This window comes from Colobus angolensis, unplaced genomic scaffold, assembly GCF_000951035.1.
Source record: "Colobus angolensis palliatus isolate OR3802 unplaced genomic scaffold, Cang.pa_1.0 Scaffold68, whole genome shotgun sequence".
Classification (NCBI taxonomy): Eukaryota; Metazoa; Chordata; class Mammalia; order Primates; family Cercopithecidae; genus Colobus; species Colobus angolensis.
The window spans coordinates 5,254,313-5,268,621 of NW_012120487.1; the positions used below are offsets into that span (position 1 = coordinate 5,254,313).

Genomic DNA, 14,309 nt, shown 5'->3' on the forward strand with positions numbered 1-14,309 from the left:
ATCCATTGAAAATAAACGTGCAAAAACTCTTCTTTGTTGAAACATTTAACTTTTGGCCTTTTCAGACAATAAAATGTCTCTGTTGCTGCCTTGCATGCAAGCCAGGTCTTTGAATCCAAAGGTATAATTGTATTTACTGTTCAAGCCCCATTGCTTTTGTTTGTCTGGCTATGATAGATTTATATGAAGAAAATTAGGGTTTATTGTTTCAGCAAGTGTAATGAGCAATGTGTTTTTCTTTTAGGATCAAACAGAGCATACTGAATCAGCAGGACTGGCTGGTGGTGAAGCATGCATGATGAGTAAGCACCGAGAAGTCTGTTCCTTATCACGTGTGTAAGGGGAAAAAGGTAAGAAAATGTTTTTATTTCTCTTAGAGATTGAACTTGAGAAACCAATGAGATCTATAGAAGATAATGCTGATGCATATATGTTATTTGCTTCATTTGTAACATTGTATCTTATTAAATCAGGAGTATGATTTTTTTCAAAAGATTTGACTTAAATTCAGAGGAAAAGGGTATTTAAAAATCACTGTTATTTTATGTCACAGTGGTCACAATGTTAATTTCCCTACCAGTGCTGGCTCCTTCGTTTTAGAGTTAGTTGAGTATAGAAAGGTAATTTCAGAAAAAATATGAATTTGAGCAATAGTTTAGCTCATGCAAGAGCTAAACAAGTAAAACTGATTTGGGGATGGGGAATCAGAAATGTAAATTTAATTACATTATTTTATTTTGTATTTTTAGATAAGTTATTATGTAGAGCAATAATTTCCAGCAGAAAACTGGAAGTATTCTTGTAGAGCAGGAATCCTTGACTTTTTCCTAACTAGGAGTCATGTTGTTTTTTTTCAAGTCTTAAGATTATTTAAGGGTGTGAACCCCCAATATCTGTGTTGGAAACAAGTGCTTGGTGTAGCCAAAAGAAACCTGCACTTAGACAGAAATTTTCTCAGCAAGGCACTTTTACTTCTGCAGAAGGGTGCTGTTCGCTCCTGTTACAAATGCAAGAGCACACCGAACAAAGGAAGGAAGGAAGGAAGGAAGGGGCTTTTAACCCTAACACAGTTCCTGTTTCTGTGTCTTTCCCCTATTGACTGGAGTTGGACTACACAATCTAAGCTGATCCTGACTGGCTAAGGCTTAAACTTTTCCAAATAAGGTAAATGTGTGATTTGTGAAGGGGCAGGGTGGGTAAAGAAGAAATGGTTAGGCTTGACAGAAGAGGGGATAGGATTGTTTACAACTTATGACCAGGAAGTTGAGTCTTTGAAGAGGAACTCAGTTGTCCCAACAATCTCCCCACTTCTGTCTTATAGTTGTTCATCTTCAAGTTTCTTTAACAGGATCTGGCTTTGTTGTTCTTCTTGATTATCTACGTGCAAGAGCTTATCTGAGTACAGAGGCGGAGAGGTTAGGGAGGTTTTTGTGAGAGCTGCTTCTATGAGCCTTTGGGTTAACCCACAAATACAGGGTATGATACAGCAACCCACAAGGATGAGTACACCTCTAACAATTGCAAGGAAGGTAAAGATTGAGGTCATGAGTCCTTTCCATTTTCCAGACCACCTTTCCATTAGTCCTGTAAAGGGGTCGTCTATTCCAGAGTTTTCGGCTAGTTCATTTGCTAGGGTGGTAAGGCCTTGTAAGGCTTTTATGATTGTCCTGTCAGGGGCTGTATTATTAGGGATAAAAGTGCAACACTGGACCCTGATCATGACATAGACTCCACCTTTTTTGGTCAACACCGTGTCAAGGGTGATTCTGTTTTCCCACGCCATCTGGCTGGTGGGGTCTGATTTCAGCGATTCCTTTTATGGCATCTCTGGTATAATTGATGAATTGCTGCTGATTGTAGTATATGTAATTTATCCAGTCTACATTTTTGTTTATAGTGGACTACCAGAATAAGATAGACTCGAACCCGGTGGCTATTTGGTTTTGAGCTTTGAATTCATTTGGTACTGTCTGCAGGACCCTGATGCTGTCTATGTAAACTTGGGGGTCAAAGGACCCATTTATTGGGGCTTCTTTTTTTCTTCTGGTTACCTGCTTCCTGATGAAATGCCAAGGTGAAAGGGATGGCCAATTGGATCAGAGCACAAGTGCCACTCCAGTTGCTTGGCAGTGTACCAAATATTGGTCCCCCTCAATACCACTGTACATCCACTTGGGGATGGACTGGGGCTGACTGATTGGTTAGCTCTTGAAAAGGTTTAGGCCCACTACATCCCATCAGGTTTCCAAGGAATGTCAAATTTTCCCCTTGTTGTGAGAGACACAAGGTAAAATTGGCATCGAGAGCAGGAAGTCAAATGTCCCTTGGGGGCTGTCCCATAGGGCTCCTGACCTTTGGGAAAAGTAGTGAAAGAGTGGCACATGACTTGTTTCCCCAGGCTGTGAGGTGCTGGAAGAGAGCTACCATACAGTCTTTGCCTGATGGGTTGGCCCATCTGAGTGGGAGGGGAACAATTTGGGTTTCTCGCCTGCCTGTTGCACAAGCGTAACAGTTGGTTTTATTTAGGGTGTGAATGGAAGATTTAATCCATTCCAGCTAGGCATTTACATCTTGATAACTGGTTTCTATGGCTAGGGTTTGCTGTAAATCCTTAACTTCTACTATAGCTACTTTGGTTTTGTCATTAGACATGAAGCAAGAAATGGTTTGATTTTTGTGGTTTTGGGAAGCAGGTAATGGAGGGAGATGGAGGAGGAGGAGCAAACCTCATTTCAAAGATGCCTGTAGGGTCTTTTGCAGTGACATCCGCTCCTAGGCCATAAAGGTGCTCTAAAGTGGGGATACGGTCAGTGGAGGTGGGGATAGGAATAGAGAGAAGTACTGGGTTGCACTGGTGGTTTTGGCAATTTGAGGGGGTGGTTCCTTTGGTGAAGTGGAGGTAGGGTTTTAGGGTGGTGCAACCCTCTAAGGAGGTCCAGCCCTGATATTTGGTGGTCAAGATAACATCTCCTCAACTATAACATAACCCCTTAAAGGGTTGTGGTTGTCGATTGCAAGGGTCCGGGGTGATACTGGTTTTTCTGCGGGTGGAGGGGCAGAGGTACTTTTTTGAAGAAGCTAGCTGTCTTTGACTTTGGAGGTTTCCACAGGTATGACAAGACAAGCATCGAATGTAATTGTTTGGGAGGAGGGTGATGGAGTTACACTGATGATAAGGTGTCCTTGGGTAGCTAAAGGAAGAATAAAAAGATAGATTAAACCTTTTTGAATGTAGTTTGGAGGGCATTGATCCTGGAATGATGGTCCATGACTTTGCAAGGATTGGGGCCCTTTTTACCCGAGTGTGGTGGGTTCACCCCTTTTCGGCCATTCGGATTGCTGTCTCAGTGGTTAGGAGTATTAAATAAGGTCCTTCCCAGGTTGACTTAAGCTTTCCTTCTTTCCAGCATCTGATAAGGACATGATCTCTGGGCTGGTGTTGGTAAACTGGTAATTCGAGGGGTGGAGTTTGTGCTAGGAGGCCTTGAGTCCTGAGGGTGGAAAGGGTGGAAGACAGACCAAATATATATATTTTTAGAAACTGATCTTTTGTTTCAAATGTAGGAAGGTCAGTAGTGGAATTTAGATAAGGCAGCCCATAGAACATTTCATAAGGGGACAGGCCATGCCAATATCTTTTTTTTTTTTTTTTTTTTTGAGACAGAGTCTCACTCTGTTGCCCAGGCTGGAGCGCAGCGATCTTGGCTCACTGCAACCCGCACCTCCCAGGTTCAAGCAATTCTTCTGCCTCAGCCTCCCGAGTAGCTGGGACTACAGGCACCAGCCAGCACACCCGGCTAATTTTTGTATTTTTAGTAGAGACGGGGTTTCGCCATATTGGCCAGGTTGGTCTCGAACTCCTGACCTTGTGATCCGCCCTCCTTGGCCTCCCAAAGTGCTGGGATTACAGATGTGAGCCACCACGCCCTGCCAGGCCAAGATCTTTTTGAGGGGCAGTTTGGATTCTTACTAAGGCAATGGGAAGGCATTTTGTCCATGGTAACTGGATTTCCAAGATTAATTTGGTTAGGTAATTTTTTTAGAGTTTGATTAATTCTTTCTACCCTCCCTGATGAAGGCGGATGCCAGGGAGTATGATATTCCCATTTTATTCCTAGTGCTTGGGTTAGCCCCTTAATGATGTGTGCAGTGAAGTGGGTCCCATTGTTTGAATCAATGTTCTCTATTAGTCCAAACCTGGATATATGTTCCAACAGTGCTTTGACTACATTACTGGCAGTTGTGCTTGGGAAGGGGATGGTTTCTATCCAGTGGGTGAGATGGTCTACTATGACTAGTAAATACTTGAGGCGGCCTATTGGGGGCATTTCAGTGTAATCAACTTGGACGCTTTGGAACGGCCTTAACCCTGGGTTTCTTCCCGTGGGAGGTTGCTTCTTTAGGGTTTGCTTATTAGTTTTTCTGCACTTGATGCAACTATCCTCCACTTGCTTAGTGAGGGTATTTATCTCTACACCCATAGACTGTGAGGGCTGCATCACACATAGCTTGAGGACCCCAGTGAGTTCCTGGATGAAGCTGTGACAATATTTCCCTCATGAGAGGCCTAGACAGCATTTCCCTTCCATCTGGTAATACCTACTTTCCCTCTGGGCTCTCCTGAGCTCCTATTTTCTTTAGAAAAAGGTCTGCGTGAGAGAAGATGGGGATCACAGCTGGAGGGAGAGACAAAAGGATAGATGGAAAATGGGTGCCTTTGGGAAGAGGCAGCTTGCTTAGCTATTTGATCTGCGAGGTTATTTCACTGGCTTTCAAAAGATGGGTTCTTTTGGTGTTCTGGGACATGGACAACTGCAATTTCTTCTGGCAGCTGAAGATTTTCTAATACTTGCAAAATTAATTATTTGTGGACCAAATCTTGGCCCTTACTATTGATGAAGCCTTGTTCAGTCCAGATTTTTCCAAAGGTATGGACTACTCTGAAGGCATACTTGGAGTCAGTGTAAATATTTTCTTCTTGATTCTGCAGGGATTTTAAGGCTTGGTTTAATGCAAAGAGTTCACATGTTTGGGCAGACCAGTTATTTGGCAGTCTTCCTGACTTTACCTCTGTGAGGATTTCCCCATCAACTACGGAGTACCTGTTGTACCTTTTTCCTTCAGTGATCTGGGGGGAACCGTCTATAAAGAGGTGATGCCTTGTTTGGAAAGGGGTTTTGCTTAGATCCAGTCTGACTCTAGTTTGATAACTGACTAGATCTAAGCATTTATGCTCAGATTCTTCCGGGTTTGGATTTCCTGTTAGGAAAGCAGCGAGGTTGATGAATTGTCAGTAGTTAGTGTTAGGTCATCCCTCTCTAATAAGATAGCTTCATATTTTAAAATTCTTGAGTCAGTGAGCCATCTCTCTGCCTTCTGATGAAGAATAGTTCTGACTTGATGAGGGGTACTTATGATGAGGTTTCCCCCAAAGGTTATTTTCCTGCTTTCTTCTGTTAGCAAGGCAGTTGCTGGTATGGATTGTACGCATTTGGGCCATCCACAGGTTACTGGGTCAAGGATTTTTGACGGGAAGGCTACAGGCTGTCAGTGGCCTCCGTGTTTATGGGTGAGTACTCCTAAGGCCACTCCTTTACTTATATTAACAAAAAGGTGGAATGGCTGTTCTAAGGAGGGCAAGACCAGAACAGGGGCTGTTACAAGTGGGTGTTTTAATTCTTCTACCTGTTGGATCTCTGATGGGGTCCAAAGGAGGGTTTACAGGGTCTGGTCTTTGTTGAGTGAGTTTTTGATATAGCGGCTTTGTTTTTAAGGCATAAGAGTTAATCCACAGATTACAATAACCAACCAATCCTAAGAATTTCCTAAGTTCCTGCTTTGTTTCGGGTAAAGGCAAAGATACCATACCTTCAATTGGTTTGGGTGCTGTCTTTCATTTACCTTTACTGATGAGGTGTCCTAGGTATTTCACCTCAGGTTCTACAAATTGGAGTTTATTCTTTGAGCCCTGTAACCATTGTTCTCTTAGGAAATTTAGGAAGTTAACTGAAATTGCTGTTACTTGATCCTTGTCATCTCCTGAAATGAGCAGGTCATCCACATACTGGAGAAGGCGTATGGATGAAGGCAGGGAGAAGTTTTCTAGAATTTGTTCTATTATTTGACCAAATAGATTTGGGGACTCTGTAAACCCTTGGGGCAAGACTGTCCATCAGTACTGCTGTTTTCTCCTGGAGTCAGGGTCCTCCCACTCAAAGGCAAACATGTCCTGACTGTCCTCCGCTAAAGGGCAAGCCCAAAAGGCATCTTTTAAATCTATCACTGTGAACCACTGGTGGTTGTGTGGGATTCTGCTGACAGTGGTGTAAGGATTGTGAACAACAGGGTGGGTGGTTTGAACTATGTGATTAGTAGCCTGGAGGTCTTGATTTAGCCAGTATGACCTGTCTGGCTTCCTTACAGGCAATATTGCAGTGTTATAAGGGGGCATACAGGGTTCAAGGAGTCCATCGTGGACAAGGCTTTCAGTTATAGGTTTTAAACCTATCCTGGCTTCCAAGGTAATAGGGTATTGTTTTCTTTTTACTACATCCCTGGAAGTTTTTAATTTGACATGAATTGGAGGAACCTGTAGCTTTCCTCGATTTCTTTCCTTCGACCATACATCATGATGGATTTGGCTTTCTTCCGAAGTAGTGAGCAAGTTTAAGGAAGTAAGGAGTTTTCCCTGATTAACATATAGGCCTATGCCTAACCTTAACATTAAGTCCCTTCCTAATAAATTAGTTCCTGCTTTGGGAATTAACAAGAACTTAGTAGTGGCCGAGTTATTCTTATATTTGACTTCAATTTCCTCTAGAATTTTTGCCCCAAATCCTTCCCCTGTAACCCCTGAGACAGTAAGGTTTTCTGCTGAACATGCTAAACCTGATGGGAGAAGACATAGGGAAAGCGAGTTGCTCCTGAATAGACTAAGACAGTGACTATCTCTTATTTGGGTCCCACTGTTAAATTTATCAGGGGCTCTTGGTGGGACTCAAGATGGAAGATGTAGAGTCCCTGACCCCCCTATTCTTCAAATGTCATGAGTGGAAGGACTTTCTTTTCCCTCTCCCATTCGGGACATTCCCTCTTTAAATGTCCTGGCTTTCCACACACCAGAAACATCTGTTTTCCCTTCTCCCCCTCCCTGTTCCCTGACTCTCAGGTTTCATCCCTTTGCTTCCTGTATAGAGTCAGACAGCTGGGTACTTAGAAGGTCTACAAGTTCTATTTCCCTGGGCTTCCTGTTGAAGAGTTCCCCTGTTGTAGGGTGGACAGCATAATCTTTGCCTTTTGCTTCTTCCTTTCCTCATCCCTCTGTACATATACCTTTTGGGCCTCTTAAAAGTTCCTCTATGGGATGGTCTTTCCAAGTCTTTCCAATTTTCTGTCGTTTGTTTTTTTTTTTTTTTTGCAATGTCCCACCAAATATTGGTGACAAAGTGGAGCTTTAACATTCCTTGTCCCAGTGGGTCCTCTGTGTCTAAACCTGCATATTTTCTTATCTGTTCCTTAAGTCTGTTTAAGAATTCTATGGGCCCTTCATCTTTCCTTTTTTGTACATTAAATGCTCAGGAAATATTAGGGTCCAAGGAACTGATTCCAAATCCCTTTAATTATCATATCCCTGAGATCTCTCATGTTTTCTCAGTGGGCTTCATTGTTGTTATCCCACTGAGGGTCCTGGGCCGGGAATTTATGCTTCACTGCAAGGACATTTTGAACAAGAGGGTGTTCACGCTCCTGGACTATCATATTGGCCCTGCAGATCATGGTTCTTTCCTTTCCTGAGAAGAGAATACCTAGAATAGACATTAATTCAGCCCAAGTGTACGGTTGTGACTCCAGAAATTGGCCAATTTGATCTGTGACTCCAAAAGGGTCATCTAACAGTGGTTTGAGTTCCTTTCTTAGATTTCTAACCTCTGAGCTAGTTAAGTGGGCATTTACGAAGCCAGTATCCCCTCCTCCTAGTGGTACTTCCCTTAAGGGAAAAAGGATTAGGGCAGACTTCTTTGAGGAAGAGAGGAAAGGAAAGTTTTGGATATCCCTTTGGCATTGTTCTATTTCCCATTGGAGCTTTCCTGAGGAAAAGGCATGTTCAGGTGGCTGTCCAGCAGGGATGTGGGGTGGCAAGGCCCATGGGGCAGGGTTATATGAGGGAGGAACTGAGTGTTCAGCTTGGGGTGGAGGGGTAGGCAGAGGAAGGACTGAGTGTTCCACTTGGGGTGGAGGGATAGGCAGGGGAAGGTGATCTAGAGGATCCCATGCATCTTTAGATACAGAATTTGACTTAGGTAGGTCATCTTTGGGAGGTATTGAGTTTGGCTTTGCTTTCTCATCCTTTAGGGAATAGAGAAGGACAGGTCTTTTTCTCCAACATAGAGCATAATCTGTTTCCTCTTGAGAAACTGGACTTTTATCATTGACCTACTGGCCAAAAGACTGAAGGTCTGAGGATGGGTTCCTTAGTCCAAATAAAACAGCAATACTTTATCATATGCTATCTTTTCTTGTGTTTGGTCCTTTCATTATCCTTCCAGTATTTTAACATAAGGCATAGGGGACTGTCAGGGAGAATTTTATTGTCTGCTTGGCCTTTTATAGTCCCTGTCTTACTTGGGATATTTCCTATCCTGGCGGTTGGTGAGGCTAAATGTTTCATATTAGAGATTTCTTGCGCTCCCATGTCCTAGAGGCTGAACCTCCCCTTTTCCCACTGGAGGTTTCTTGTAGTCTTGTGAGCACCCGCTTCATCCTTGTTGACTGCTTCTCTTGTGGGAATTATAAGTCCCTTTTAACATTGGCGGGTTGGTATAATACACTAACTGGAAAACTGCCCTAAGTCCTATGAGGTGACCATGGAACCAAGTCCGGACTCCACATTCATTTCGTGCCCAGTGGCGCATTTAACTCACACACTTTCAACCTCCAGAGATCCCAGCCACCAAGGAATACTTTGTCACCCCAGTAGCAACATTTCTTACCTTGGTCTGTGCACAGAGTTACCTGGTCACTGTGGAATTCTTAAGGATCCTCCCTACAGCCCATGTTGCTGAGAGTCTGGATTTATTCATCACTTTGGGCAGGATTCGATCCTCCACCCCTGGGGCCACCACAACAAGGCAGTGGGATGCGTCTCCCTGTGAAAGATAATCACTAGCCCCTCCCAAAGGAGAATGGGATCCTGGAAAAGCCCCCAAATTTGTTGGAAGCAAGTGCTCAGCATAGCCAAAAGAAACCTGCACTTAGAAATTTTCTCAGCAAGGCACTTTACTTTACTTCTGCAGAAGGGTGCTGCTTATGCAGAGCACACCAAACGAGGGGAGGGGTTTTTAACCCTAACACAGCTTCTGTTTCTGTGTATTTCCCCTATTGGCTGGGTTGGACTGCACAATCTAAGCTGATCCTGATTGGTCAAGGCTTAAACTTTTCCAAATAGGGCAAATGTGCGATTTGTGAAGGGGTGGCGGTAAAGAAGAAATGGTTAGACTTAACAGAAGAGAGGGTAGGATTGTTTACAACTTATGACCAGGAAGTTGAGTCTTTGAAGAGGAACTCAGTTATTCCAACATCTGGGACAGGTCTCAGTTTATTTAGAAAGTTTATTTTGCCGTGGCTCAAGCCTGTAATCCCAGCACTTTGGGAGGCCGAGACGGGCAGATCACGAGGTCAGGAGATCGAGACCATCCTGGCTAACACTGTGAAACCCCGTCTCTGCTAAAAAAAAATACAAAAAACTAGCCGGGCGAGGTGGCGGGTGCCTGTAGTCCCAGCTACTTGGGAGGCTGAGGCAGGAGAATGGCGTAAACCCGGGAGGCGGAGCCTGCAGTGAGCTGAGATCCGGCCACGGCACTCCAGGCCGGGCGATAGAGCAAGAAAAAAAAAAAAGAAAGTTTATTTTGCCAAGGTTGAGGACACTCAGGAGGTCCTGATGAAGCAACTGTGTTGTCTGAGGCATATACCCAGGGTTCATCATCTCGTGCCAGGAAAATTTAGGACACCAACACACATGGGGAGTTTAGGAGTGGAGATTTAATAAGCAGAAGAAAGGAGAAAGAAAAACAGTGCTCTCTATTGAGAGAGAGGGGTCTTCCGAGGGAAAAGACCAGCAGGTGGTGGATGCACTGAATTTTATAGTCCAGGTTGAGGAGGCGGTGTCTGATTTACATAGGGCTCACAGATTGGTTCGATCAGGTATGACGTTTACATAGCATGCAGGGAAGGCTAGTTGCCTCACCCTAATCTTACTATGCAAACAAACTTTCTCCTTGGCAGGGGCCATCTTACCTGCTCCTTACTGTGTATGTGGCTGGCAGAGAAGGGAAGATGGAACCTCCATCTTGAGCATGTCTAGTCCCTAGTTCCTGCTGGCATTCACCTGTCCAAGCTCCCAACTTGCGTGTCTATGTCTACAGCTCAACTTCACAGACTGCTCTTTGTTTGAAAATGATTTCCAGCCTTGCCAACGTGGTGAAACCTCATCTCTACTAAAAATACAAAAATTAGCCGGGCATGGTGGCGCAAGCCTGTAATCCCAGCTACTCGGGAAGCTGAGGCAGGAGAACTGCTTGAACCCGGGAGGCAGAGGTTGCAGTGAGCTGAGATCACACCACTGCCCTCCAGCCTGGGCAACAGAGTGAGACTCCGACTCAGAAAGAAAAAAGAAAATGATTTGAGGCTGCTTTTCATTAAAAAGAAAAGCCTTACTGAGGACTGTCATACCCTTACTATCTGCCTAGGTGATTTCTTCTTAACTCCTGTATCACTGACAACATGTGCCCAGGGTAGTCAGAGCACAACTTGGTTTTACACATTTTAGGGAGACATGAGACATCAGTCAACATATGTAAGATGAACCTTGGTTCTGTCCAGAAAGGTGGGACAATTCAAAGCAAAGGCAGGACTACTGGAAGCAGGGAGGGGCTTCCAGATTATAGGTAGATAATAGACAAATGATTACATTCTTTTGAGTTTCTGATTAGCCTCTCAAAAGGAGGCAACAGATGTGCATTTACCTCATTCAGCAGAAGGGTGACTGAATAGAATGGGAGGGATGTTTGCCCTAAGCAGTTCCCAGCTTGACTTTTCCCTTTAGCTTAGTGATTTTGGGCCCCAAGATTTTCCTTTCAGAAGGGGTAGGAAATGGTGGAGGGCATATAGGTGAGAAAGTTTACAAAAACTGATTACACTACTCACTAATGGAATGTTGCATACTCTGGCTGAGTTATCTGACTTTTCCATGTAAGCTGTAAGGAAAGGCATGAGACCAGCAGTGTTTGATAGGAAACTGAGCCCTTTTTCTCTTCAGTTGAGGACGGAGCAGAGGTACTTGGCAGCAATGCCTTCACCAAAACTCTGAGTCTGCAGTTGGCAAGCTATTTCTCCTCCTTTAGCCTTTTCACATGGGAATGTGAGAAGAGAGTGCCCTTTTCTGCCTTAGCTTGTCAAAATCTCATCCTTCAGGTGTTGCCTCTTTAGGAAGTTTCCACCCATTGTAGCAAAAGCTGTCAGTTATCCGCCAAAATCACCAAAATCCATTTTTCCCCTCTATAGTCGCTGCAGCTGTGATGTTGCAGTCCAGTCAGCCTTCTTTGCAGTTGTGTATCCACCATCACCGTTAAGATACAGCATAATTCTGTCACCACAAAGATCCTCATTGCTACTCCTTTGTAGTTGCATGTACCCTCTCTCCTAACTGTCCAATATTTAATGACTTTTTAAAGTTAAAAACATTATTAAAAGTCATAGGAAGAGCTGGGCTAGCATAAAGACAAATCGTATTATGTTCCTGGATGAGAAGACTTAATATCATTCTTTCTCCTGAGTGAGGACTAGGTTAGGAATTCTTATTTCTCATGGTTGATTTTACTGGCACTCTATTCCTGCTAAATTTTTGTGTATTTTTACTAGAGACGAGGTTTCACCACATGGGCCAGGTTGGTCTCAAACTTCTGACCTCAGGTGATCCACCCACCTTGGCCTCACAAAGTGCTGGAATTACAGGCAAGAGCCACCATGCCTGTCCGGGAAATACTTGAATAAGTCAGTTAAATTCCCTGAGCTTGTTTTCTTATTTGTAAAGTGAGGGAAATATCATTGATACTTTTATATACCTCAGAGGAGAAGAAAACACTACCTTTGTAAGTCAAAGAAAGTTCATCACTTTTTATATTTAAAGTTTACAAACACAGGCTATTACATTTCTGGTTTTCTCTCTTTTTCATGTTTTGCTTACTCAGACTTTTTGGAGGAATTTGTAATTTGATCTCCCTTCCCTGTATTATATCAATAAGCCAAGCAGAATTTTCAATTTGGAAAGAAAAATTTGAAACACTAAGGAAATAGGTGTGGAGATCATGATAATGATGGAAAAAAGGGGATAATAGGTAGCATTTACTTAACACTTATTATGTGCTCTTGGCATCTGTTAAGTCATTGACACAACTAGTGTATATGCCCAGAGGATGCTTTTGGATCGATTAACAGTAAAGAAAGTTTAGAAATGGTACTTGACAAGAAGAGGGTTAAAAGAATAACCAGGTCAGGGCCAAGTGCGTGGCTCACGCCTATAATCCCAGCGCTTTGGGAGGTTGAGGTGGGTGGATCACTTGAGGTCAGGAGTTTGAGACCAGTCTGGCCAACATGGTGAAACCCTGTCTCTACTAGAAATACAAAATTAGCTGGGCATGGTGGTGCATGCCTGTAATCCCAGCTAGCTGGGAGGCTAAAGCAGGAGAATCAATTGAACTTGGGAGGCAGAGGTTGCAGTGAGCCAAGATGGAGCCATTGCACTCCAGCCTGGGCAGCAAGAGCGAGACTCCGTCTCCAAAAAAAATAAATAAATAAAATAAATAAATAACCAGGTCAGAGTCATCATTAGCATTTTGGAACTCGTATCCCTTACTCCTGTACTTAAACTTTCCTGTCATTTCCCATTTGAAAAAAGTTCTGTAAGCTTTGTTCTTTAATAGAAACACAATTTTATACCAATCATTCCTTTCCCAGCATCTGAAATGTGTCTGTTGAAGCATGAAATGATCACCAAGTCTGCTTTTTATATTTAGTTATATTTTGTTGATTGTCAGCTTACAGGTTTTTAGAATTTATTAGCTTAAAGATTTTATAATATATCCAGTGGGATGTCAGATTTTATAGTTTACCATTATCTGGAAAGATTTATAAGAGATTTTATCCTTGTGTATATACTTAAGATTTATAAATTATATTTTAATAATTCAAAATGTAATACACATTTACTTTTTAGGTTTAAACAAGTCTCTTAAGTGGTGTTTCATCACCGATGGAGAATTACTTCCAAGCAGAAGCTTACAACCTGGACAAGGTGTTGGACGAATTTGAACAAAACGAAGGTAAGAATTTACATTGGTGAATCTCTTTGCATTTGTGATATAGAGAATGTGGGGATATATTATTTAATAATATACAGGGGAAGGAATAACATTTTTTAGCACTAAATGCCAGATACTTACAATCCCCAGACCTTCTTATTGCCATTTTATAGATGAGAATAGAGGCAAAGAGAGGTTAAGCAAGTTTCTCAAAGTTGTCTTGCGAGCAAGTGGCAGGATTAGAATCCAGGCAGTGTGAACACTAGAGCCTGAGCTTTACCTACCCTATACAGTGAATGTATTGTCAAGAAATGCGCTTGCATTTCCTAAAGTAAGAAAAATTGCTCGTTCCATATTAATTGCCCAGTAAAGATACATTTAAAACTGTTTACATCACAACTGCCTAAATGGTTAATTATATATTCTCAAGCATCAGTAGAAATGTCCACTTAAGATTCACTTCTTTTGTTTGTTGGTTGGTTGGTTGGTTGGTTGGTTTTTTGAGAAAGTCTTGCTCTGTCTCCCAAGCTGGAGTGCAGTGCTCACTGGAACCTCTGCCTCCCTGGCTCAAGTGATTCCCATGCCTCAGCCTCCAGAGTAGCTGGGATTACAGGCACCCACCACCACGCCTGGCTAATTTTTGTATTTTTAGTAGAGAAGGGGTTTTGCCATGTTGGCCAGGCTGGTCTTAAACTCCTGGTGTCAAGCAGTCCTTCCTCCTCAGCCTCCCAAAGTGCTGGGATTATAGGCATGAGCCACCACGCCTGCCCAAGAGATTCACTTCTAATTTCCCTCTTGGTTTAACTTGAATGGGTAAGCCATAATTAAATTTCTTCCTCCTTACCGTATTTCCCCTGTGTTCTCTATTTCTAACAGGAAATGGCATTAACAAGTTTACAAAGTGATATATTTCCATCCAAAGTCCATGATTCCAGTCCAGGCAACATGACGAAA

General features: G+C 42.9%; 1 protein-coding gene across 1 annotated transcript in view; it reads left to right on the forward strand.

Moving 5' to 3' along the window:
• Positions 1-242: 242 nt before the first annotated feature.
• The window catches only part of ZFYVE9 (zinc finger, FYVE domain containing 9), a 136,440-nt gene continuing 122,373 nt past the window's right edge, over positions 243-14,309 (forward strand). The window contains exons 1-2 of the mRNA XM_011926373.1: positions 243-350; positions 13,271-13,376. Coding sequence (XP_011781763.1) covers positions 13,307-13,376 — 70 coding nt within the window. The 5' untranslated portion in view covers positions 243-350; positions 13,271-13,306. The remainder of the gene's footprint in view (positions 351-13,270; positions 13,377-14,309) is intronic.